This window comes from Leptonychotes weddellii, chromosome 8, assembly GCF_054177405.1.
Source record: "Leptonychotes weddellii isolate Sample4059 chromosome 8, ASM5417740v2, whole genome shotgun sequence".
In the NCBI taxonomy this organism is placed as follows: Eukaryota; Metazoa; Chordata; class Mammalia; order Carnivora; family Phocidae; genus Leptonychotes; species Leptonychotes weddellii.
The window spans coordinates 82,681,160-82,706,251 of NC_138376.1; the positions used below are offsets into that span (position 1 = coordinate 82,681,160).

The 25,092-nt window shown below is 41.1% G+C and overlaps 1 protein-coding gene and 1 long non-coding RNA gene across 2 annotated transcripts in view; one reads left to right on the forward strand and one right to left on the reverse strand.

The window, feature by feature from the left end:
- ARMC2 (armadillo repeat containing 2) overlaps positions 1 to 25,092 on the forward strand; it is a 104,272-nt gene that overhangs the window by 45,914 nt on the left and 33,266 nt on the right. The window contains exons 8-11 of the mRNA XM_081828760.1: positions 2,533 to 2,708; positions 8,390 to 8,492; positions 10,545 to 10,768; positions 24,938 to 25,083. Of these exons, the coding sequence (XP_081684886.1) occupies positions 2,533 to 2,708; positions 8,390 to 8,492; positions 10,545 to 10,768; positions 24,938 to 25,083 (649 nt within the window). The remainder of the gene's footprint in view (positions 1 to 2,532; positions 2,709 to 8,389; positions 8,493 to 10,544; positions 10,769 to 24,937; positions 25,084 to 25,092) is intronic.
- Positions 23,329 to 25,092, reverse strand: part of LOC145723071 (uncharacterized) — a 9,559-nt gene continuing 7,795 nt past the window's right edge. The window contains exon 2 of the long non-coding RNA XR_014147882.1: positions 23,329 to 23,870. This is a non-coding gene — a long non-coding RNA (uncharacterized LOC145723071). The remainder of the gene's footprint in view (positions 23,871 to 25,092) is intronic.

Genomic DNA, 25,092 nt, shown 5'->3' on the forward strand with positions numbered 1-25,092 from the left:
TCTCCCTTCTCAGAGGATTGTTGGCCCTGAAGTATGGCATCTCTCCCCTCAACTTTAAGAACAGTGAATGGTGGCAGGATTGGGTTACTTGAGCTTTTGAGGGTCTGCCTTTCTTATTTTCCTTTTTATTTTGACATAATTTCAGACTTAAAAGAAAGTGTCAAGGATAGTACAAAGAAATCCTGTATGCCCTTCCCTCCGAGTCCCCAAATATTAATATTTTACCACATTTGCTTCATTATTCCCTCTCTCTCTTCCACCCTCTTGCTCGTTTTCTCTGTAACCCCCCAACACACACACACCACACACACATACACACACACATTGTTTTTTCCTTTTTTGAACCGTTTAAGAACAAGTTGCCAACATGATGTCCCATATTCCTAGTACTCTAACATATATTTTAAGACACAAGGACATTCTGTTACATATCTGGAAACTACCATACCATACTATACAAACCTTATTCAGATTTTGCCAGTTATCCTAATAATTTCCTTTATAGAAAAAGAAAATCCTGGATCATAAGTTCAAGTTATTTGTCATATCTCTTTTCATGATCTTGATATATTTGAGGAGTACAGGCCAATTATTTTATAGACTGCCCCCACAAATGAGTTTGGTCTGGTATTTTCTCCCACTTAGACCCAGATGAGGCATTTGGGCCAGGTATATGGCATGCGTGGTGCTGGGTCCTTCTCAGTGCCCCATGGCGGTAGGCACATGACTCTGCTCTGATCTCTTACTGGGGTGGGAATTTTGATCACTTGGGGAAGGTGATGTCCAGGCTTTTCCACTGTAAAGTTACTATTTCCCCCTTTGTAATTAATAAGTATCTTATGGGGAGACGTTACTTTGAGGCTACATTGCTTTCTATTACTTATCCAACTTTTACCCACTAGCTTTAGCCCCTTGAGAATGTTGAAAGCTCTTAAGTTCAAGTTGTCTTTTGAGGCTCTACAGCATTTATAACAAACCAACTGGTATAAAGAGTTAATTTGATCAACAGTTTAGAACTTGACCCACGAAACTTCCTTTTTTAGTTTATTTTAAACTAAGACAGCTACTCCTCGTTGAACCCACCAGGCTGAAGAGTTTGTAGAGGGAAGTGTTAGAAAAATGCCTTGAGGTTTCCCCATTGCCAGAGAGTGGCCCACGGCCTGGACTTGGGGTTTGTGAAGAAACTGCCAGGAACAGAAGAATAAAACAACAAAACAAAAGTGTTCTTACAATAGAGCTCAGGTTTTTCCTTTTATTTAAAGTTAGTCTAAGTCATTTCCCAAAAATTCATTTATTTAAGTGCATAACCGAAAGGCATTGAAGGTTACCGAGCTATTGAGGTTTAACATTTTTTCTTAGATGTTATTGTTGAAAAGAGCTAAAAATGGCCTGAGTCATTTCCTTCTTCAGGCGCACACTTCCTCTATGTGGGCTTTTAAAAGCACATTATGGTATTTATTTAAGATTGGTTTCCTAATTTTAAATTTTGTGATGGGATCTATCAGATAATATTTTTCAACTGAATATCTCAGACTTGGATTCTCAGATTTCCCCTCAGGTTCCATTTTGTGTGCTAGTTTTCTTCCTTGCATGCCTATTGGTATGGATACCACTTTCAAAGATTGCTGTCCTCAGAATTCTCACTATAAAATAACATGTTCTAGGCTTCTCCTGTTTCCCAACTGAAGTCTTCTTTTTATTCTCCTCTCTTGTAATAACCACTTGCAAGTAACAGTGGATGAAGTGGCATTTTTGAGATTTTTGTTCCCTTTGAGCCCTCGTTTCTCAGATAGTAAGCATTGTTCTCATAGAAAAATATTGATCATTGTTTTCATCAGCAGATATATTAGAAAACGAATATACATTAAACTATGTGATAGGTTGTCAGTACAGTATTCTCACTGAACCATGCTCTGTTGATACAAAGATACAAAGACACGATTCCTCCTCACTTAGCATGACATCTGCTTGAGGGCACTGGACATAGAACACAACATACATAGGTATGTGAAAAATAACAAAGTACCAAGTAATGTTTGTTGAATGTGGAATGGTACATCTTTTCTGGAGGAGCCAGAATGTGAACAGAGCCTTGATGGACCCAAATCAGTAGGAATGAAGGTGAGGAGAACATTCTAGGCCAGAGGAACTATGCCCCAAAGGGTTGGAGGTGGAGACATAGTGGTGGGCTTCCCTGAGACTGAAGCGAGCACTGTGAGGTGGAGGGCATTTGGAATAAAGCAGGCCATCTGGAATCGGTGCAATTCCATTCTTTAATACGCTCTTTGAAAGACCGTGTGTTCTAGATAAGCTGACTGATGGGTAAATAAGTCAACATGGTGGGAGGTGGATCAATGAGGTGAAAAAAAAAAATCAGGTAGATGGAAATTGCAAGAGAAGGGAAAAAACATAGTTCAGGAATTTGAAGATGTTCGGGGAAATAATTACGGGGTTTTACTTACACTGTGTTTGACACACTTGAAAACTTGACCTTAATTAGTAAGTGCTGCTTTACTCTCTTTGCTCTGACAGAAGAAAAAATTGAAACGATTTGTGCTGCTTGCGCACAACTTCATCACGCTTTAGAGGAAGGAAACATGCTTGGAAATAAATTTAAGAGAAGAAGTGTTCTCCTGAAGACCCTATATAAACTAGTTGATATTGGTTCAGACTTGCTCAGCCTTAAACTTGCAAAAATTATTCTAGCAGTAAGTTTTTCTTTCCTCTGGTCTAGTAGACTGTAGCACATAAAAGTTTTATTGAATGCTTTATTTGTAAATATTACAAAGAAGAGTAGAAATGCAGTGTGTTCATTTAGAATCTTGAAAAAAAATCAAGGTAATAAATTGACATCTCCGAATTTGACTAGGAGCCCTATCTAAGGAATGAAGGCTGACCTAGAAGGCTACGGGGAAAATATTCAAATAAACTCTTACATTTGGACTGTGGCTAGGTTTTTTAAAAAAAGGTGACAACAGGCAAATACATTCAAAACAGTTTCTCAAGTAACTTGACTGGAGATCGGTATCAGAGAACACAACCTGTGGTTTCTGCCCTACGGTTTCTGCTGGGTGCTTGATTCTGCCCCATGATTTAATAAATAACTGAGGCTAACCTGGGCCATGGACACACTGGCCAGGTGTTTTATGAACCAGTGTGAAACAGAGAAACATGTGGTCATGGGAAGGTGGCAACAGAAGGCTTCCGGGAGGTGTTAGAAGAAAAGGCCAGACACCAAATAAAAGTCTGTATAAACTCTGTCTCAAACAAAATGATATCATTGTTTGAGGGGAACACTTTGTTGTCATAGCCATAAGCAGTTGGAAACAAAAGATAAGACACAGTTATTAGAGAACCTTCTAAAAGAGCCGCTAAAACAAATGAATGAAGCTTTGTTTACCTGGTTTCATAAAAGTAAAAGCTATTATGTTAACACATATAATTTAAAATCTGAAAGTACACAGTGAAGGTAAGAGTTGGCAAACTTACTAAGAGCTCAGTAAGAATGCCCATTGTTCCTTATTTTGATGTCTTTCATGAAGCAGAATATTCTGACTACATACTCTATGTAATTTTTTTGGAGAACCTACATTCTTATTTAGCTGTCATCACAAACTATTCACCCTCTTTTAAAAAAAAAAAACTGATATATGACTCAGAAAGTAATACTTCTTTGAAATAGTGATTTGAGTCGTATTTTAATCTCCTCATTGGGGTTAACTGATCCATCAGCTTTAATGCAACAAAAAAGAGCATAAGTCACAGAGATAGCTGAAGTTAAAAGTGGTAGGTAGACTTATGTTAACTAACTGGAATTTAAATAAAAACTTGAAAAAGAAAAAAAGGTGGTATCGCATGCTTGCCCCATTTCCTCTCTGGCCCTGGATTTGGGATGCCCCTTGGCCCAGGAGAGCCCTTGGGGGAGGCTGGAAGGCCCTACCAGTGTAGCTGCCCTGGGGAGACCTAAGCTACCAACTGCTGAGGGATCCATTGTCTGTGGGTTTTCATCTGGGTCCCAGACATTTTGCTCCATGCCAAGCCAGAAAATAGATAAATGAGACAGAGGAGGAAAATGCCATTAATTCATCAGGGCTTTGCCGAGAAAATATTATTCTGGTTATTAAAGGTGCCACTCAAATCAATAATATACACGACACAATGTAACTATTTTATTTATTTATTTTTTTTTTTAAAGATTTTATTTATTTATTTGAGAGAGAGAATGAGATAGAGAGAGCATGAGAGGGGGTAGGGTCAGAGGGAGAAGCAGACTCCCCGCTGAGCAGGGAGCCCGATGCGGGACTCGATCCTGGGACTCCAGGATCATGACCTGAGCCGAAGGCAGTTGCTTAACCAACTGAGCCACCCAGGCACCCACAATGTAACTATTTTAGAGTGAAAGGCTAGGTGATCTCCCAGGCAGTGATCGCATTCTGAACTCAATCTGATTAGATAGAGCTCTCTGTGTGACATTGGCTGCCTTGCTGAGTCAGGGGCGATTCTGCCTAGGCTGCCCTCCAGGGCGCAGAGATGGGCAGGCTTCTCCTTCTGATTAACCGCAGAACCAGGTCAGGAGGGACCTTCAAGGCCATCAAGCCCAACTTCCCATCTGCTACCTGAATCTGCCCTAACGTTCCAGGCAAGACATTGTTTTCGCATAGGCCTTGGTGAATGGAATTCTATATGTTTTAAAAAGACCACATCAGGGCGCCTGGGTGGCTCAGTTGCTAAACGTCTGCCTTCGGATGGGTCATGATCTCAGGGTCCTGGGATCGAGCCCCACATCGGGCTCCCTGCTTGGCGGGGAGCCTGCTTCTCCTTCTCCCACTCCCCCTGCTTGTGTTCTTGCTCTCACTATCTCTCTCTCTGTCAAATAAATAAAATCTTTAAAAAAAAAAAATTAAATAAATAAATAAATAAAAAGACCACATCATAAAAAGTTAAAAAAAATCAGCAAACAAACAGAAAAGATATATGGAACTTAGATGTTTTTAATATCTTCTCTAGTTTCTGCCAATATTTTACCTACCGGTTTAGTATTAAAATTCAGACATTTAAAATTATTTATAGTTAGGGGTGCCTGGGTGGCTCAGTCAGTTGAGCACCTGCCTTCGGCTCAGGTCATGATCCCAGGGTCCTGGGATGGAGCCCCGCATCGGGCTCCTTGCTCAATGGGGAGCCTGCTTCTCCCTCTCCCTCTGTAGTTTCCCCTGCTTGTGCTCGCTGTCACATAAATAAATAAAATCTTTAAAAAAAATTATAGTTGAAAACATTCAGTGAGCATAATGTCAGTTCTTCTGGTTTCTTGCATTTTTTTGGTTAAGTAAGTTGGGGGTTTTGCCAGACAGCCGTTTAATTTTAACCTTTGTGTCAAAGGATCTTACAAAAATGTTTCAGTCTATATTAAGAATTTTTGGAGTACACACATATATGCAATGAATGCAACTATATTCAGGAGGGGAAAAAAAAATCTAGTACCCTACACAGGGGTAAAAAAAAAAAAACAAAAGAAACCCCACCAGTCTGTCAACGGTGATTATATATAGTAGTGGTAGTATGATAAGTGTTTTTAAACTTCTCCTTAATTTTCCAAATTTGCTTCAAATAGAAAAGACTGCTATTTTTAATGTAAAAAGTAAACTACCCCTCTACAAGAACTTACTCTGTGCCAGGGACTCTTGATGCTGGGAATACAAGTGACTAAAATCCCCTGCCTTTCCGGCTGGCGCTGTAGCAGAAGAGGCTGTGAGCGCGCAGAGAACCTGGGGGGACGGGGTGTCGGCAGGGGTGTTGCTGAGAGCAGAATATGAAGCACCGTGCAGGGGACGGTCAGGGTGGGGGAAGAGCTCTTTTATGTAAGGTTGTCTATGTTCCTTGCATATGATTTAATATTTTATTATATTTTCATGTCTCAGAGTCATACTTTTTACAGTTACCAAAAGAGAAGGTATAGGAATGTGCTTTGAATGTAAACTGACCTTATAGCAGGCTTGGAAATTGCCGGGTTTTTGTTTGTTTGATCTTTAATGAGAACCCGGACATGAGTTGCTGTCATTTTCCCTTTGTCACTTTTCACTAAAAATAGAAGACTTGGGTGGGGGGTGAGTTTAGTTGTAGTCATTCATTTATTCAGCACGTTTTATTAAGTGCGTAACCCGTGCTACTATCACACACGCGCACACGCACGCACACACGCACACGCACGCACGCGCGCGCGCACACACGCACACACACGCGCACACGCGCACACGCACACACGCACACAGGCTCACAGGCTCACAGTGTAGCGGAAGATAGTTAACTGATTAAAATATATTCCCGAGTATTAAGGGCAACATTGATTTCCATTGATATAGATTTTATTTCTATTCTCTTTAGTCAGCTTATCTTCTGGGTTTTTTAATAATTTTTTGAAACCCCTAAGCATTACATTTTTTTTCTAATTTCCATTTCCTTTTTTCCTCCTGAGAACAGAAGGAATGACCATCCTGCCACATGTGACAGTTTCCGATGCTTCTACAACAGAGCTTCTCAGACTTGCACGAGCACTGGATCTCTGGGGAGTTTGTTAAAATGCAGATTCTGATCCAGCAGAGCTGGCCGAGGCCTGAGAGTCTGCATTTCTAATACTTACAGAGGCTCCCAAGGTGCAAAATGGAAAGAACTCCTAGTTTGCAAGGTTGCTCTGAGATAACCTGTCGAGGGCCCAGAGCAGGAAGGCAGATGGAAACTGCTCTGTGGATAACGCTTCCCTCCCTCTGCCCCTCAGGCGCCGGGCTGACCGTGTTCATCCTTGTGTCTCCTGCAGTGAACAGCACTGTGCCTGGTACACAGCAGGAGCTCATTAATATTTGTGGATCAAACACAGAATGAATCTTTAAAAACATGTCTGACAAATTCCATTATCTTTTTTTTTTAACTAACTGGCAAGTCATTAATAAACACTATCAAAGATAATTTTAAAGATGTTTTTTAATGATAAAATAATGACCCATACGCTCATCTTTTTCACACAGATATATTTATTTGTTCAGATAACTTCATTCCTACAAACATATTTTACATTCTTGCAATGAGGGCATATAATATTCCCATCTTACAGTAGGTTATAAATGTATTTTTTTTTTAAGATTTTATTTATTTATTTGACAGAGAGAGACACAGCGAGAGAGGGAACACAAGCAGGGGGAGAGGGAGAGGGAGAAGCAGGCTTCCCACTGAGCAGGGAGCCCGATGCGGGGCTCCATCCCAGGACCCCGGGATCATGACCCAAGCCGAAGGCGGACGCTTAACTACTGAGCCACCCAGGCGCCACATAAACGTCTTTTTTTTAAACATGGTATTTACAGTTACACTTTCTATGACTGCTTGATATGAATGGTATTGTTCCACAGTTTATTATTCTCTAATATCGGACACTTAGGATATTTTTAATTTTTAATTTTTACCACTTCAGATAAATATACAGTGAATTGAGGCTATTTGATGTAGCTAGTCCCCCTCTACTGTGCTTTTTTTTTTAAAAGTATACTTCCTTATTGCCCCTATGTTTAATTTACTTGAATATTTTTGTAGGATTTAGAAGGTAATTTTAAATTTTGAACATTATTTGCTATTATCTCAAAGCATTCCAGATATAGCCTGAAAAGTAAATATATATGTATTATCTAATGAAAAAATTATTACTTTTTTGGTTTTTTTATACAAATAATAAAGAGAACCATACCTTCCCCCTTTCTTTTCTTTCCTTCACCCCTACTAGGTATTCTTTTCTAAGTTAGTCTAATCTAATTTTGGTATCCGTCTTCCTTTACTCTTGTGTGTTAAAGCAATTACTCCATTTAATTAAACTTATCAACATCCTCCCCCCTTTTATCCTCATATACTCTTTAAAAAGTAACTAATAATCTCATGTATAAGGATGAGACTTTATGAAGTAAGAAATAAATGCTTCTCAGTAAAATGTGCGTACCCTAAGGATCATTTATACTGTGTTTACCGTAAGTTAATGAAATACTATAGTTGGCAAATATGGAGCCTAAGCTTAGACTTGTTCTTCATGTTTTAAAAATACCCTTGCAGCACTTTATTTATTTATTTATTTTAAAGATTTTATTTATTTATTTATTAGAGAGCGAGCGAGAGAGAAACAGCATGAGAGAGGAGAGAGTCAGAGGGAGAAGCAGGCTCCCCGCCGAGCCGGGAGCCCGATGTGGGACTCGATCCCAGGACCCCGGGATCATGACCTGAGCCGAAGGCAGTCGCTCAACCAACTGAGCCACCCAGGCGCCCTACCCTTGCAGCACTTTAAAAATAGATGTTTGTGTTAAAAAATGATGGTGCGTCTTTATTTCCCTCTGCAATAAAAATGTGTTTTCTTTCTCTGCAGCTTAAAGTGAGTAGAAAGAATCTTCTTAATGTCTGCAAACTTATATTTAAAATTAGCAGGAGTGAGAAGAATGACTCTCTGATTGAAAATGACAGCATTCTAGGTGAGTATCATTCAGTGCTACCGCTGAGTAAATGTTGCCCTTGAGTACAAGTGAGAAGTTTGGGGGGCAAAGTTATCATTAATGTTAACTAGAATATTTTATTTTATCGTAATATCCAGAAGTTACATGATGCCTAGTTTTGCTCTGTCCTTCTCTGTGTTTTCCACATTCTGTTTAATGTATCCTTTGGAGCCGAGAAGGATAGTTGGCTGTTTGTTTTAAATCACAGATCTGTACCTCTGAAGCAAATAATACATTATATGTTAAGAAGAAGAAGATAGCAGGAGGGGAAGAATGAAGGGAGGGAATCGGAGGGGGAGACGAACCATGAGAGACTGTAGTAACATTATGTGACTTTATCAAGTATTCCCTACTTAAAAATCCATTTCCTGGTCTCAGATTGATTATCAGACAAAATACATTTAATGGTATTTGAAATAATTGGAATTTTGGGGCTTTTGATGGAGTAGGAATGACTCAAACTTGGAAGACAAACTGGAAGACAGCTGTTATAGACATTTGACATCAAAGTGTCTCAGATGTGTTTCAGATATGTTGGTAGAGAAATGTGATTACAGTCTACCTTCCTAGCTAATACTGTTTAAGTCTTGATACACCCTTAAATAATTAAGATGCTTAAATAGTTACATCAATAGAAATCTTTTATGAATTCGCATTGCTGATCTAAGGCCAGGCAGCAACAAAGAAAATGCCCTGAGTTCTCTTTTTGCGACCTAGGATAAATGATCTCTTTTTTGACCCCAGCGGACAGGGACAAAGAAAGATTCTGACAAATGATCACACTGACATTAATAAAATTAAATGTGAAAGAGGCATGATTAACCTTATCAGAGTTGCCTGGGTTACCCCTAAAATGAAGTAGTTGTATGCTATTCAGATGGATGTTCTTAAGTTGTCTCGGGAAACAGTGGATGTTATCTTCAAAGTATCCCTTTCGGTGGTGATTGAGATTTCTTTTATTTTTATTTATTTTTATTTTTTAAAGATTTTATTTATTTATTTGAGACAGAGAGAATGAGAGAGAGAGCACATGAGAGGAAGGAGGGTCAGAGGGAGAAGCAGACTCCCTGCCGAGCAGGGAGCCCAATGCGGGACTCGAATTCCAGGACTCCAGGATCATGACCTGAGCCGAAGGCAGTCGCTTAACAAACTGAGCCACCCAGGCGCCCGGTGATTGAGATTTCTTAAAAGACCCTGTCTTGATTGATTTCTCATCTTACAGCAACCAGTATATCCTCAAAAGTTTGTTGAAATTTAACTCTTAACTTGTCTCAACTATCAATTGTCCTATAATAACTCAACATTTTTGTAACTAAAAATAAAGGTTGGGGCGCCTGGGTGGCTCAGTCGTTAAGCGTCTGCCTTCGGCTCAGGTCATGCTCCCGGGGTCCTGGGATCGAGCCCCGCATCGGGCTCCCTGCTCGGCGGGAAGCCTGCTTCTCCCTCTCCCGCTCCCCCTGCTCGTGTTCCCTCTCTCGCTGTGTCTCTCTCTGTCAAATAAATAAATAAAATCTTTAAAAAAAAATAAAGGATGTGATTATTAATATATAAATAAGAACACGTTCTTTTAATTAAATGCCACTTCTTGTTTCTTACTAATATTTACCAACCTTTATTTTTATTTTATTTATTTGTTTTAAAGATTTTATTTATTTATTTGACAGAGAGAGACACAGCGAGAGAGGGAACACGAGCAGGGGGAGAGGGAGAAGCAGGCTTCCCGCCGAGCAGGGAGCCCGATGCGGGGCTCGATCCCAGGACCCCGGGAGCATGACCTGAGCCGAAGGCAGACGCTTAACGACTGAGCCACCCAGGCGCCCCAATAATCCCATCCTTTCACTGTCATTATTATTACAGAGATTTGTCTTAGCTACAAATAAGCTTATCTCTTTTTACCACATGAGTAACACTTAACAAGCATTTGAATGTAGTACTAACATTTTACATATTGTATTTGACGTTCACATACAAGTACTTTAAAATGTCTCTCTCGAGTTGTTACACATTTGTAATAATTCATCTTTTTGACAGAATCATTATTGGAGGTCCTGAGAAGTGAAGATCTGCAAACTAACGCTGAAGCTTTTTTATACTGTATGGGGGCTATCAAATTCATTTCTGGAAATCCACGATTTCTCAGTGAAATGATCAGCAAAGATGCTGTGGAGATACTGATGAATTTGATAAAGCAAATAAATGAGAACACCAACAAATGTGGTACCTGTTTGCCTAACTCAGGCCACTTACTAGTCCAAGTAAGTATTTTACTTGAACAAGTTATATGTGTAAAATAGTTTTCATGTTCCCTAGTATCAGTTACCTGCCAGGTGGGTGTAACAGGTAACAGGTGGGCTGTCACCAACAACCAGGTAGGGGTACCTGGCATTAGGGATCAAGAGAAGCAGCCACTGCCCCCCACACACCCCATGTGTGCCCATTTCCCCTGGAAAGGCTATTCCATGCCTATTCACGGAGCATCTCTCTACACAGCTTCGACGTCCATTTCTGCTACTCCACGGGGAAGGCAGGCCTAGTAGAATAAAAAGTTAGCCTCACTCTGCAAAACAATTGCAGGCTATCATCAGAATTTTAACAGGCAGAGTTTTAATCTTCAGAGTTTCAAGACTGGATATTGTTCGTGAGGATGGGTAACTAATGTCATGAATCTTGTATCTGCCGTAAAAAGCAAAAGTTAATGATATTAAGTGGACAGTCGTTGGGGGGTGTGCAGATGACCTTCAGGCCTGAGACTATAGGAATGAAGGTAGCAAAACTAGATACATTTAATATGACCAGGGGCAAGATGAAAAAAATGTGTTATGTGTTACTTTTATTACTTCTTTTGTGGCAGATTAAATTTCATAGTTAAATTATTTTCACTGGAGCTGCTTCAGCTCTCATATTCATTTCTAGATGAGATTCTACTTTTTAATAGCATTTGTATATCAGATAATAGCATCTTTGATGTAATAATTCATGAGATTTGAAATGTGCTTGTCAATTAATGAGGATTGATTGAGCACTCAGAGTGCTTGGAGCCTTTGGGAAAGTGTGTTAAAAATTAGATTTAAGCCCTGCCTTAAAGATGCTTAAAGTGTTTATGATGATCATTAATTTTGGACTTTGCGGTCTGTCTCCATTTTGAAAAAAGATTGTGAAAACCCCTTTTAGTCGTGAATGATTCAAAATTCTACTGGATGTGCCATCTTTTGTCTAGGAAGACTTAGAAACCTTATTTTCATGCTGTCAGTGTTAGTGAGTTATTCAAAAATTTTCCTCAATGGAAATAATTATTTTGGTTATATAATTATTATATTTCCTTATTAAAATGCAAAAAAGTATGAGGAAGAATGTAAAATCCCCTGAAATATTTTTACCCTGAGATAGCACACCTCCAACATTTTAGTAACCATTCTTCCGTTGCATTTTCATGCAAATATACACTTACATATGCATAATTTTATATAATTCTTGATTTTTATCATGGAGTCTTATTTTTCATAGTTGTTTTTGCTTATTTTCCATTACTCTCTTCCTTCCTCATTTCTCCTGTTCCAACCAGTTAGCCAACATTGTTCACACTGACGTGCTCAGCACCTTTTACAATCATAGGTTTTCAAAAATGGGTTATTCCATGCACTTCTGTGTTCTCATGTAACAATACATAGTAAGAACCCCTGGTAGATTTATTTTACATTTTTTAATGACTGTGTAATATTCTGTGATAAGGATATACCTCAAATACTGAACTGTTCTCCCATTGGGGTGTTCACTCTTTTTAATTTTTATGCAACAGCTTCTAAAATTGTTGTCTGATTAAAAAAGCTCTTTCCAGGGACACCTGGGTGGCTCAGTTAGTTAAGCAGCTGCCTTCAGCTCAGGCCCATGGTCCCAGGGTCCTGGGGTCGAGTCCTGCATCAGGCTCCTGGCTCAACGGGGAGCCTGCTTCTCCCTCTGCCTGCCTCACCCCTGCCTGTACTCTCTCTCTCTGACAAATAAATAAAATCTTTAAAAAAAAAAAGCTCTTTCCAACCCACTCATATACATATAATACACATATAAATATATATGTAAATATATAATATAATCTATATTATAATCTATAAGAAAACACACATATAAATAAAATATATACAAATTTATTTATATATGTATTTTATTTATTTTTATTTTTATACTTATATATTTATAATAAAATATATAATATATAAAAATAAGGTCAGTTGGTATAAAGGAACACTGAGTATTATTGTGACCTAAAATATATCCAATCCAGAGCTGGGACCTCTGGTATGGCAGTAAGTACAGTCATACTCCCAATGTTCCTCTCTTCCTTCCCTTTTCCCTCCATTCAACATCCTCAGGTGCAAACTGACTCACTAGGTTAGATGCCCTTTTCCTTTCCCAAAATCCATGCATAGGTGGTGTGACAAGGGACACTGCAGAAACTTCTTCCTCACTGCCCGCCACCACTCACCAGGCACTGTCATGGTCTCCAGGCCTCCTCTGAGGCTGCCGAGGATCTGGCTTGGGCAGGCCTTACATGCCTGAGGTTTCTCCCCGGAGCACAGTTCAGCAGGAGGAAGGGCCACCACCTGAGAATGTGCTCCTGCTGTGGTCACCAAGCCCCATTTGCATCAGCTATAGAGTGTCACTGTGTGTGTGTGTGTGTGTGTGTGTGTGTGTGTACAGACCTGGTGGGGGGAGGAGATATCATTTGAGGCTATTTCATCTGCAGGGACCCTGAACTGGATATTCCCTCATATTTCATTAAATTGAAGAAAAGCTGTTTTATATCACATGATTGATAAAATGTAAGCCACATGGCTTCACAAGAAGAGCAAATGAAGACCTACTCCTGTAAACGTGTAACACTGACTGGCTCTTCGCTAGCCAGCTCATGCGCACATGCAATCAAACAGATCTGGCCATGTGCAGAATCGTTTGTTCACACTAGTTTGCAGAACTCGGTAACTCTAGCTCATGAGACATTTTTTTTAAGCAACTTTGTTCAGTAGAAAGAAAATCAGTAAATTACTGTGGCTATGAGCCGGAGAGCACATGGCAAGGCTAAAAAGACAAAGGCAGGCAACATTTGGACAGTTGTGAGTTCCTCTCTTTCATGACTTTCAACCCGGAGAACCTCAGTAAATTTAGCACACTATCTGGGGACCTCCTGTTACAAAACTGTACATTCCAGCATCTGGCACAAATGCTAGAGTCATTGTGTTTCCCTAAAGCTGCCCTTTTGGACGTCCCGAAGCTGGAGCCTGAAAGTTGTATAGGATTTGGGAAACTGGCACAAAGGGAAAGGGATAAGGTGTGTTTGGGGCATGCTGAGGAGGTAGGTTGATCCAGAGCAGAGGGGTTCCGTGAGAGTCTGTGAGATTCATAGGCCACAGCCCCGAGTCTCACACACCAGGCTGTGCAGTGTGGACTCGGAGGAGCCGTTGGAGGTGGGCGTGGGGGGGCGGGGAGAAGGAGGTGAGATCAGAGTGGCAGAAGGACGAATGTGCATGAGATAGGAAATTGATCAAGACCACAAAGCTGAAAAGTGATGGGAGGAGAATGTATCAGGGGTACCAACAGATTGGAGGGCTAAGATCTCACACACAGTAGCCCCAGTTAAGAGGTGTTACTAACAGTTATTAGATTTGAGGTAGATTATAATAGAGCTAAAGGAATGAGATCCAGAAATGGGTGTGGAAGAAAAGCTCCTCCACAGGATCTGAGCTAACGTGGCTTACAGGAAAAAATACTGATGTGTTGAAATTTTTGAAGCTTTTCTTTATGTTGTTTCATATATATATATATATACACACACATGTATACATATACGTATACATATACATATATGTGTGTATTTATCACTGTGTGGCTGAAATCAAGAGACATTGATTTCACAGGTGTTGGTGGAGGGGCTGTTCTGTGCCAGGCATGTTCTGGGTGGTGAGGAAGATAGTGGAGGATGGGACAGCTGCCAGTAGGGGCCTACATTTTGGAGATCCCCATGTCCAGATAATAGTATTCTGATGCCTTATTCTTCTACAAAATCATGGCATTTCCACACATGCAATGCCACCTTCAGTTCTGCCGATCAGATGCTTAATAGCATTTTAAGAGGATGAGTGTTGCTGCTCGGAAGGTCTGAAGGGCACTACCTGTGCACCAAGTGGAAGTATAAATACTCCCAGTCTGGAGATACAACTTTGTCTGTAAAATTGCAAGAGTAAGGAAAGTTAAACAGTGCACGTTTACTGAATTCCAGAATACTAGAATTTCAGGAGAGCTCCCCAAAACCTGGAAAAAGAGAAAGGTCAGGTAAAAGGCAAAGGCCCCTACATGTCAGTAGTGGATTACATCACCCAAGGAGGTGACAGACAGAAGTAGGGATTTGTCAGTGTCGATCTGGAATGGATTATCAGGAGGTGTTAGGGTTCATTTCTGACTCCTAAGGCTAACATTTGGGAAGGCATAACACAGGAAAACTGCTGGAGTCCCCTCCATCAGAAAGTCTGTTGTGGTCTCCTTCATGCGCCCTTCCTGGGGAATGGAGAAGAGTCTTCTGTATAAGTCATCATCACAACCAAGCCCTGATTCCCCTGGTGTTTCGTCTGTCCTCTTGTGTTTCGAGAACACCCAGGCAGAAAGCTGCTTTACTCTCATTGAAGAAAATCTCAAGGTATCACATTTGTAGTTAGGTAATTTATAGGTATATAATGTAACTGTTAAAACCCAGATTGTCTTGAACTAACATTCCTATTTTTTAGTCCTTTGTATTTCCAACCTTTCTTCTTTACAGCCTGACTCATTTGATTTTGAGTTAAATCCATAGAGAAGTATATTCTTTCCCCGCTTCAGGTACGTTTTTGAAGTTAGACTGTCTTGCAGCACCCAGATACCATGGTTTGCTTCTATCCCCGCCTCTCATGCTGGGCTCACTTCTTGAGGTCTGCAAGTGTCACCCCAGAGGGTCCTTCAAATCCTAGTCTTTCCCCCTCCTTTGCTCAGTACATCTCCCCTGTCATCTTCTCCTTTTTCTAAGAGGAAATTTCTTGGTAATGTCAGTCCTCCTGGCCCTTGTCACTCCCTACTCCATTCCTTCACCTTGGCTTGAGTTTGGGGAAAAGGAAAGTGAATTAAACAAAGAGAGATGACTCAGACATTAGGAGCCTGGATGGTTCAGAAAATGATACTATTACCATGAGAAATTAGAGAGTTATACAAGGAACTGATTTGGTGAGAGGATGAAATTATGTAGTCTTTATTGAAAACTCTAAGTTGCCAGCAGAATAGCCAAGTGGAGCTGTCTGGTGAGCAACTGGAGTTATGAACTAGCGCTTAGCAGAGAAAGTAAAGCTAAGAAAACAGATTTAGGGTCACCTGCATGGAGGTGATAGAATCTGAGAACAGATTCTTTAAAATGGCCAAATTTGTGGAATGGGGAAAAAAAGTGGTCAGAAAACTAAGAAAGGACAATGTACAGGAGAGTAGAGATCTTAAAAGCATGGATTGGGTTGGTCAGCTTTGGCCAACAGCACCCACGGGAAGAGGACTTCTATCCTTTGTATGGAGAAGTTTGAGTAGGCAGGCGGGATGGGGTCATGCTGCTAGAGGTCCATGCTCTCTTTGACACTTGTATGAGTTTTTTATCTCTGTATTTTTTAATTAAAATGTGTTTTGATATAGTTGATTTTTTAAAATCATTCTAAACCCTAGAGTAAACTCCCTGCTTTGACGGATTTGAGTTCACTGCTGTATTCTGTGTCTGGTTTCTCCTCTACCATGTCTTCAAGAGCCTAATGGTCCATTTGGCTTCGTACCTGGTGCTGGGACAGGGCTCTCTAGTGAAGAGGCCAAAGGCCTGAGCTGGCCTTTCAGCTCTGACCCCAGCAGTGCTTCTCAGTCTCTGAACCTTCCTTTCCTCATCTTTAAACGGCCAGCTTAGGGGTGCCTGGGTGGCTCAGTCGTTTGAGCCTTGGTTGGTTTTGGCTCAGGTCGTGATCTCAAGGTCATGAGATCAAACCCCAGGCTGGGTTCTGCACTCAGTTTGGAGTCTGCTTGAAATTCTCTCCCTCTCCCTGTGCCCCTCCTCAGGCTCATGCACACATACTCTTTCTCTCTAAAATAAATAAATAAATAAAATCTCTTTAAAAAAATAAAGGACCATATTTTTTTTTAAAGATTTTATTTTTTTATTTGACAGAGAGAGAGAGAGCACAAGCCTGGAGCAGGGGCAGAGGGAGAAGCAGGCTCCCCACAGAGCAGGGAGCCCAATGCGGACTCAATCCCAGGACCCTGGGATCATGACCTGAGCCGAAGGCAGACGCTTAACTGACTGAGCCACCCAGGCACCCAATAAAGGACCATCTTAATGGGTAGTTGGGAAAATTAAATGAGCTGATTTATGAAAGCACTATAGAATAGGACATGATACATAGCTGGAACATAGTTGGCACTCAGCAGAAATTTGTTCAACAAAGATCAGACTTACCAAAACCTGAAGCTTCAAAGAGCCATTTCTTCTGATGAGAAAAAAAAATTAATCACAAGAAATTAAAATGACAGAGTTAGAGGTGGATTTCAAACGTTGGATCTTTTTCATTTTTCTGTCTTTGAGAGGCTATGTGGAGAACCATGCTGAATAGAAACTAAAGTTGGAAGGGAGTGTTATATCAGCAGCATGGGACTCTGGGTACTTAATGGAGCCCAAGTCTCAGAGCTGACTCTTCCCTGCTTCAAGGATCTGGGGAATTTAAGAGATGCCTTTGACTGAAGTCTGGAGATTCAATGAAGCAGTGATTTACATTATGCTAGTAATTAACGACTGTACCAAGGTGGTTGGGGTCCTTTAAATCTTTAGTTATATTTTATGGTTTTAAAATGTGGAGATTAATGCTTATTTAGGTAGTTAATTATTATGAGTATGCATACTTAAGTAGGAAAGTATATTAACTCCCTTTCTCTGCCTTACCTTGCCTATGGGAAGCCTGCCTCTCAGACCATAAAATCAGAACCAAGGCAATAACTTCCACCTGATGGAAACTTGCTCTGGTTATTGGGGGAAATAAACTGCATACCCATGAGAGCAAATATTCCCATGGTTATATTTCTTGAATTCTTTTTTTAAATATTTCTTAAATTCTTACAGTTTTATTGGAGATCTGATGATTAAACAGAAAAAAATAGGGGCACTGTGTGGCTCAGTTGGTTAAGCATCTGCCTTCAGCTCAGGTCATGATCCCAGAGTCCCAGGATCAAGGCCTGCATCAGGCTCCCTGCTTAGCAGGGAGCCTGCTTCTCCCTCTACTCCTCCCCTTGCTTGTACTCACTCTCTCGCTCTCAAATAAAAAAATAAAATCTTAAAAAAATAAACAGAAAAAAAATCTTTTTAAAGCATCTTTTTTGAAGGTTTTGTTTGAATAGGAAATGAGCAAATGAGGTCATTTATTTTCTTATTGTTTTAATTGCATATAATTTCTAATACAGTGAAATGTTCAGATCTTACATGTTTGATGAGTTTTGACAAAAGCATACAGCCATGTAATCCACACCCCTATCAAGACGCAGAAGATTTCTATCACCTCAGAAATTTCCTTCCACCTCTTTCCAGTTAATTCCCACTCTCCTACCCCACAAAGGGAACCATTTTTTTCTGATCCCTTTCACCACAGATAAGCCCTGCCTGTTCTAGAATTTAATATAAATGGTACATAACAGTGTGTGCTTTTTTGTGTCTGGCTTTTTTTTTTTTTTTTAAACTTTCATTCTGAACTAAGTATAGGCTCACTAGATGTTGCAAAAATAGTACAGAGAGGTCCCATGTCACCATCATCCAGCTTCTCCCAATGGTGACATCTTACATAACTACAGTACATTATTAAAACCAGCAACTAGAGTACTATTTCTTGCTCATTTTCTTATAGTATATTGTTTTTGAGATGGGATGCAACTTTTTTTGTCACAATCTTTGGTATTGGTTATTAGGCTTGCTAATTTTGTAATGATGTATTTGTCTGTGGGAAGGGGACCGCTATTTATTACTTAGGACGCTTCTTTTCTATAAGGAATAGCAGTATTATAGCTGATAACTCACTCACCCAATTGGCATGAGAGACTGGGCAGTCAGAACTCTGGCCCTTCTTCTCCACTCCTCCTTTTCTTGGGAAAGACCTATGAATAGGTAACTTATGTTCACCTCAGACTTTCCAGGGAAGGCATATCTAAAGATCTGGGGAGACTCAGAGACCCCAGACATGTAATGTAATGGCTTGGGTTTTGAACCTGGATATAAGAGAGAAACTAAGGCAGATGGGGAGGGGGAGAAGATTATCACCATGGTTGAAAGCTGTAATTTATAGCTGAGGCAGGGGGGCATTCTAATCCTGAACCTGAATTAGACCTGCCTACCTCATCACAAGCTGCATCTGCCCCAGGAGGAGCAGGGGAGAGCACCTTGTTCTCCCCAGTCAGGAAGTGAGGGATGGAGCATGGCCAGGAGTATCATGCTGAAGAATATCTCTTCACAAGGAACATCGAGCGTGGGAAGTAAATATTCCTATGCCTATTGTTTCCAGGGAGAGACGTTTGCTTCTTAATTGCTGTCATATCTCCTCAGCCTCGTCTCTTCGTTGTAGACATATTAGCTGTGGCAATAAAGAAATGTCACTAACTTTAACATGTAATCGGGGAAAATTGTTGTTATTACTTGGTAGTTCTTGGTGTTACATTATCTTTCCCAGACTCATTTTCCTCCTTTTACTGCATTGACATACTATGTAGTTTATATGACATTCAGAATTTCAAGTATGCTGATACATGGAATAACCACCACTAGCAGAATCAGCTACCTACTCATTGTACCAAGGTAACTGACATAGAGGCAGTAACCGGAGAGTAACGAACATAGGCAAGCGTTAAATAGAGTCTCAGAACAGTGCACTGGGTGTTCGAGAAGGACAGAATCATTTCCTGCTGAAGGAGGACACCCATGGTAGAAATGTGCCAAATGGGCTCCATAGCCAGGCACCAAGCAGTATCAAGGATTATGAATTAATATGACTTTCAAATGCATAGCTCTTAACTCCAATAAAATGCTTAGGAATGTGGGGGCACTCGTGGTTTCATGGGTACAGTGGCATCTTGTCATTGATGTCTCTTGTCTCAGCCAGAACTGTATGAACCATCTATGAGACAATCCGAAACTCCTCCAGTTACCACAGAGGCTCTGGTTTGGGCATATATGTGGTCGCAACTGGGCACAGATCCAGAAAATGAATGTGCTTTTATTAATAGAGGGAGATGGTTTTGCTGAGGTTGGAAAATGGTGTGGCTTTTGTTCTTAAATCATTTGACACTGTTTGCGGTCTCTGGCGGCTGTGTTTATTCTTTCACATCATCAGCGGGAAGTGAACCATTTTGCAGTTGGCAGTTAAGTTGAGATAAAGCTCGAGGGATTTTGGTTATGGATATTCCAGATGATTGAGAAATAAAATGAATGCTTTTAGAGAAGGGCCAAGTGGAGTGGGAGAGACAACAGACAAGGAGCTGGAGCTTAGGATGCCCACCTACCTGGTGGCTGGTGGACTTTCTGAGACTTGGTTTCCTCATCTGAAAAGTGGGGCTTGTAATACCCTTCCTGTCTGCCTCATGGGGCTGGTTTAGGGAGCAAATGAGATCAAGTTTATAGGGTAGATTTATAAACCATAAAGCTGCTCAAATTCTTTCCATAATCACATTCAATGTATAAAAATAAATAAAACTGAATCCTCATGCTGATTTTGGTAGAGGAAACATAATAACTTTCAGACTATTGATGGTGTGGTTTTTAATTGCATTATGTTCCAGAGGTTTCTTTGAAAGCTGGTTTTTTGAAATTGGGAAATATTTCTTCAAGGAACAATATCATGATTGATGGTGAAGTTCCCAGGCTTGCCAAAAAAGACTGCTTAACTTCTGACGTACTGAAACAGGAGTTCTATGGTGGACTGTGAGCTCCAAGCCCTTGTGCTCTGTGGCTGAATGCCTTCTAGGGCAGAAGCTGGTGGGTTCCCTGGGGACTGAGGATTCTGATGGAGGAATAGTGCAAAGGGAAGAGAGAGGGCCAACCACTCTGGAAATGAGCAGTGTGCGGAGGCTCAAGTCAACCAACCAGCCCTCCCTACCTTGCGTCCATCCCACCCCTCGCACACCCCATTGCAGTAAAGCCTGCAGGAATGGGGCCCCAGCTGCTGGGCCTGTATTGTCATTCTTAAATCCCATGATATCAATCAGGAGGGCCTCATATTTTAAGACAACGATTTCTTGCATTTGCTAAGGTTTTTCAATTAATAGTTGAAAACATAACTGGAAATTGATAACTAAGTGCCTATAATCAATTTGAAGAAAAGATATTTTGAATTCTAATTTTGCTATATTAAAATGTTGTTTATAAATTATAAAAGACTTTATGAATTATCTAATCACTTCTCAATATAATTTTTCCCTTTAAAATGTATCTCCCAGTGTCGACGACACAGTGAGAACTTTCAATGCTAGAGAGGACAGCTTTGCCAAACTCATCAGCAATTTTGCTTGGAGATTCTGGTTGAGGGTGGGGGCCAGTACCTCTTATGATCAAGGAATTTGGAGACACAGAGAGAGGAAGCTGCCTCAGAAAAAAATGAGCACCAAAAAGTTGTAGAGTGTAGCTCAGTCCGTTTTCAGGAGCAGATTAGTAACCAGAATCACACCAGAATGTTTCTTTCTTGGCTTATACCGAAAAATGTAGGGTGACGCCTCAGTCATCATCTCACACCGGCTAAGAAGCAAGGACACCTAAATTCTTATCAATCATCTTTGTAGATGATCAATTCCATATTCTTCTCCTTTCTCTTCTTCCCCCTGCTTGCCTCGCTGCCCCGTGCAGTTGTGCGTTAGGAGATGGGAAGAAAAATAATTGAAACATGTTTTTCTGTTTGCTCTTTCTTGGTGAGATGACACGTGGGAACTGCTCCAGTGAGCCCTTTGGAAGCTCAACAGGCATCGATGTAATCATCTAACTTGCACTTCTTTTTCTGTCCTAAAGGATTTGAGATGGCTTAAAAGATTATAGACAGTAAAACAGAAAAGTACATAACTAAGCAGAGCTAGGAACGATATAAATTGGAATGGAAAGTTAAGAGCCGGGTACACTTCCGCAAGCTTAAAGCTTGGACTTTGGCGAACTCCTGCTTTGGGGGCAGGCCCAGTGGGTGGGCTTTCCTGGGGGGAGGGCAGGAAAACTCATTAGTGATTTCCGCAAATAGATCTCTGTTAAAAGTGGGAGCAAGGTCAAAAGTTAAGTGGGTTGACTAGAAATTCGCCTTTACCGTTAGCGCAGGATTTAACTAGACTCTCCTCCCCCACCCCCCCCACGCCCAATCTTAATACATTTTTTCCCCAGAAACAGCCCCTTGTCTGTGCTTGGCAGTCAGTCCCACCTCCACCCCCGCAGTGAGATTTGTGGCTCTCAGCCAGCCTCTCAAAATGGGGGGCCTGCCCTGCTGCCTTTGCCTGGTGACCCCCTCCTGATCCTCAGCCCTCAGGGCTTTAGGCTTGGGTTTACCACCAGGCCTCTGCTAATCCCCTGCACTTTCTTGCCAGAGGCTTCTTAAAGGAGAAATCCTCCTTTTCTGCTCCCTTGTCCCTTCATCTCCTTGTCCTCCTTTTTTTCTTCTTCTTTTTTATTTTATTTTATTTTTTTTTAAAGATTTTATTTATTTCTTTGAGGCAGAGAACAGAAGCGGGGGAATGCGCAGAGCGAGAGGGAGAAGCAGACTCCCCGCTGAGCAGGGAGTCCAATGTGGGGCTTGATATCAGGACCCTGGGATCATGTCCTGAGCTGAAGGCAGACGCTTAACCGACTGAGCCACCCAGGTGCCCCTGTTTTAATTTTTTCTAATGAGATGAGGAAAATGGTCAAGAGAGGGCGCCTGGGTGGCTCAGTTGGTTAAGCGACTGCCTTCGGCTCGGGTCATGACCCTGGAGTCCCGGGATTGAGTCCCGCATTGGGCTCCCTGCTCGGCAGGGAGCCTGCTTCTCCCTCTGACCCTCCTCCCTCTCATGCTCTCTGTCTCTCATTCTCTCTGTCTCAAATAAATAAATAAAATCTTTAAAAAAAAGAAAATGGTCAAGAGAGAGGAAAAAACTGAGGTTGAAACAAGAAAATAAAAGCTCCTAAGAACACCACCATCCCTTTTGCTGACAGTGTCCCTTGCCAGAGGTTGGATGAGGGGAGCAAGAGGATGGCTATAGATCGTGGTAGGAAGAGGACGGGTTTCTGTGTGTGATGGTTAGAACGGGTATTCCACAGCCTCTGGCTGCCTGACTTCAGGTCAGGATTCACACAGGCATCTGGGCTCTGGACTCCAAGTGGGAACGCTTGTTGAGTCATTCCTTGGATTGATGTAATCCAGCAGCGCTTGAGTGCCTGGGCTGTCTCTAGAGAAGAACAGGTAGAACCAGGGTCAGATGATGAGAATTTTCCATTTTATCGTGGTGATGGCCTGGAGAGCCTAAAATGATGTATTAGCCTTCACAGAAGACCATTCCTTAGCTTAGGAGACTGTGTTGTAGGTCCACGGCAAAGGGGAATGCTCAAGTAGTTTTTCCTCCCTCCAATGTTTTGGGTGCTGAAGCTTTCAGGGAATAATTTACTGAATTGTTGTATAATTGAATTGACTTCAGAAGACTTGAACACATTTACTTGAAGCATTATTTTTATTTTCTCTGCTTTAAAGATCGTCAGTTATATTTTTGTTGCTGTTGTGACAAAGGAAAACTAGTCAAAGATACATATCTTAATAATTGTTGTTAAAGTTTATTAACTATGGCTATAATGAAGCTTTATATTTACATAATGCTTTACAGCACACAGAGACATTGTTACATGTTTCCATTTGATACACACAACCACCCCAGGAGGTGAGCAGGGATGGTAAATGCTTTACACAGATGAGAAAGTCGGGAAGTCAAGCAATGAGTGGGTGCCTCAGTCACGTAACTAGAAAGAGATTCTGGACTTGAATCTTCATCATTTGACTCGAAGGCCACTGATCCCTCTTCTGCATTTTGGGTGTGGAGCTCCACAACAAATGTGGAGATGGCAACCATGATGTTTGAGCTCCTGTTAGAGGACAGGTGGCAATGCTCTTCACAATTTTTGTCTCATTGAATCCTCACAACTCCAAGGAGCTATCACCATCCCCACTTTACTGATGAGAAAAATGGTCCCTGGGAGGTTCACTTGCTAACCAAAGCTAGTGAGTGGTGGGGCTGGAGTTTGACCAGGTGTCCAGCTCCTGAGCTGACTCTTCTTCACCAAGAGTCTGCCTTGTCCTGTTCCATGAGGAAAGATCACACTGCATATTGAAAGTATTAGAGAACTGCAGCATTAGCTGTACTAAACTTGACGTTTAGTAAATTAGATTTATGGAACCGTTCTCTTCTCCACTTTTTTTTTTTTTTTTTTACAAATTTGTTTACTTATTTTAGAGAGAGAGAGAGAACAAGGGGATGGGCAGAGGGAAAGAATCTCCAGCAGACTCCCTGCTGAGCTGAGCATGGAGCCCCACGTGGGGCTCGATCTCATGACTCTGAGGTCATGACCTGAGCCAAAACCAAGACGCAGCTGCTTAACCAACTGAGCCTCCCAAGCGCCCCTTTTTCTTCTCCACTTTTAGACAAAGATAGCTTTCCTGAACTTTTTTTTATGAAATAAGACAAATTTGGGGGCACCTGGGTGGCTCAGTTGGTTAAGCATCTGCCTCTGGCTCAGGTCATGATCCCGGGGCCCTGGGATCGAGCCCCACATTTGGGCTCCCTGCTCAGTGGGGAGTCTGCTTCTGCTTCTCCCTCTCCCACTGCCCCTCCTCCCTGCTTGTTCTTTCTCTCTCAAATAAATAAATAATATCTTTAAAAAAAAATAAGACAAATTTTCAAGAAATCAATACTTGGCTCTCAGAAAAGAATGAAACTAATGGTCTTAAATATCCTTTGGCTAGAGCATTATTTGATGCTACACTTAAAACTATGAAAGGAGAGGTTTCTAATCTGTGAAACTGATGTGGCATGTCACAGCGTGAAGTGAAAGTCTTATGAGGGACAGCTAACAAACCCAGATGATGACTTATTTAACCCTAGGGTTTTGGTATACTAATTGCTTATTAACATGAATTTCTCATTCTTCACCTTTGAACCAAAGTAAGCTTTCTTTGTATTCATCTCTTTTTTTCATTTCATGCTATTTGTCCTTAAGCCCATGTTGTCTAGTAGAAGACTGCCTAACAGGGGCTTGGTTTTGCTACTGATTGAATGAAGATCGTAGGACAAATTGTGTGGTACTGATTGGTGTTGCTGTATTTTCCAATTTAAAAAAAAATGGCGCAAACCCTCTTTTATCCTAGGTGACTGCTACACTGAGAAACTTGGTTGATTCACCACTAGCAAGAAGTAAGTTGCTGAGCATCAGTGCCCTTCCCCAGCTCTGCACGGCGATGGGACAGTACGAGGCTGACAAGGATGTGTGCACCAATATTGCCAGAATATTCAGGTAGGTGGA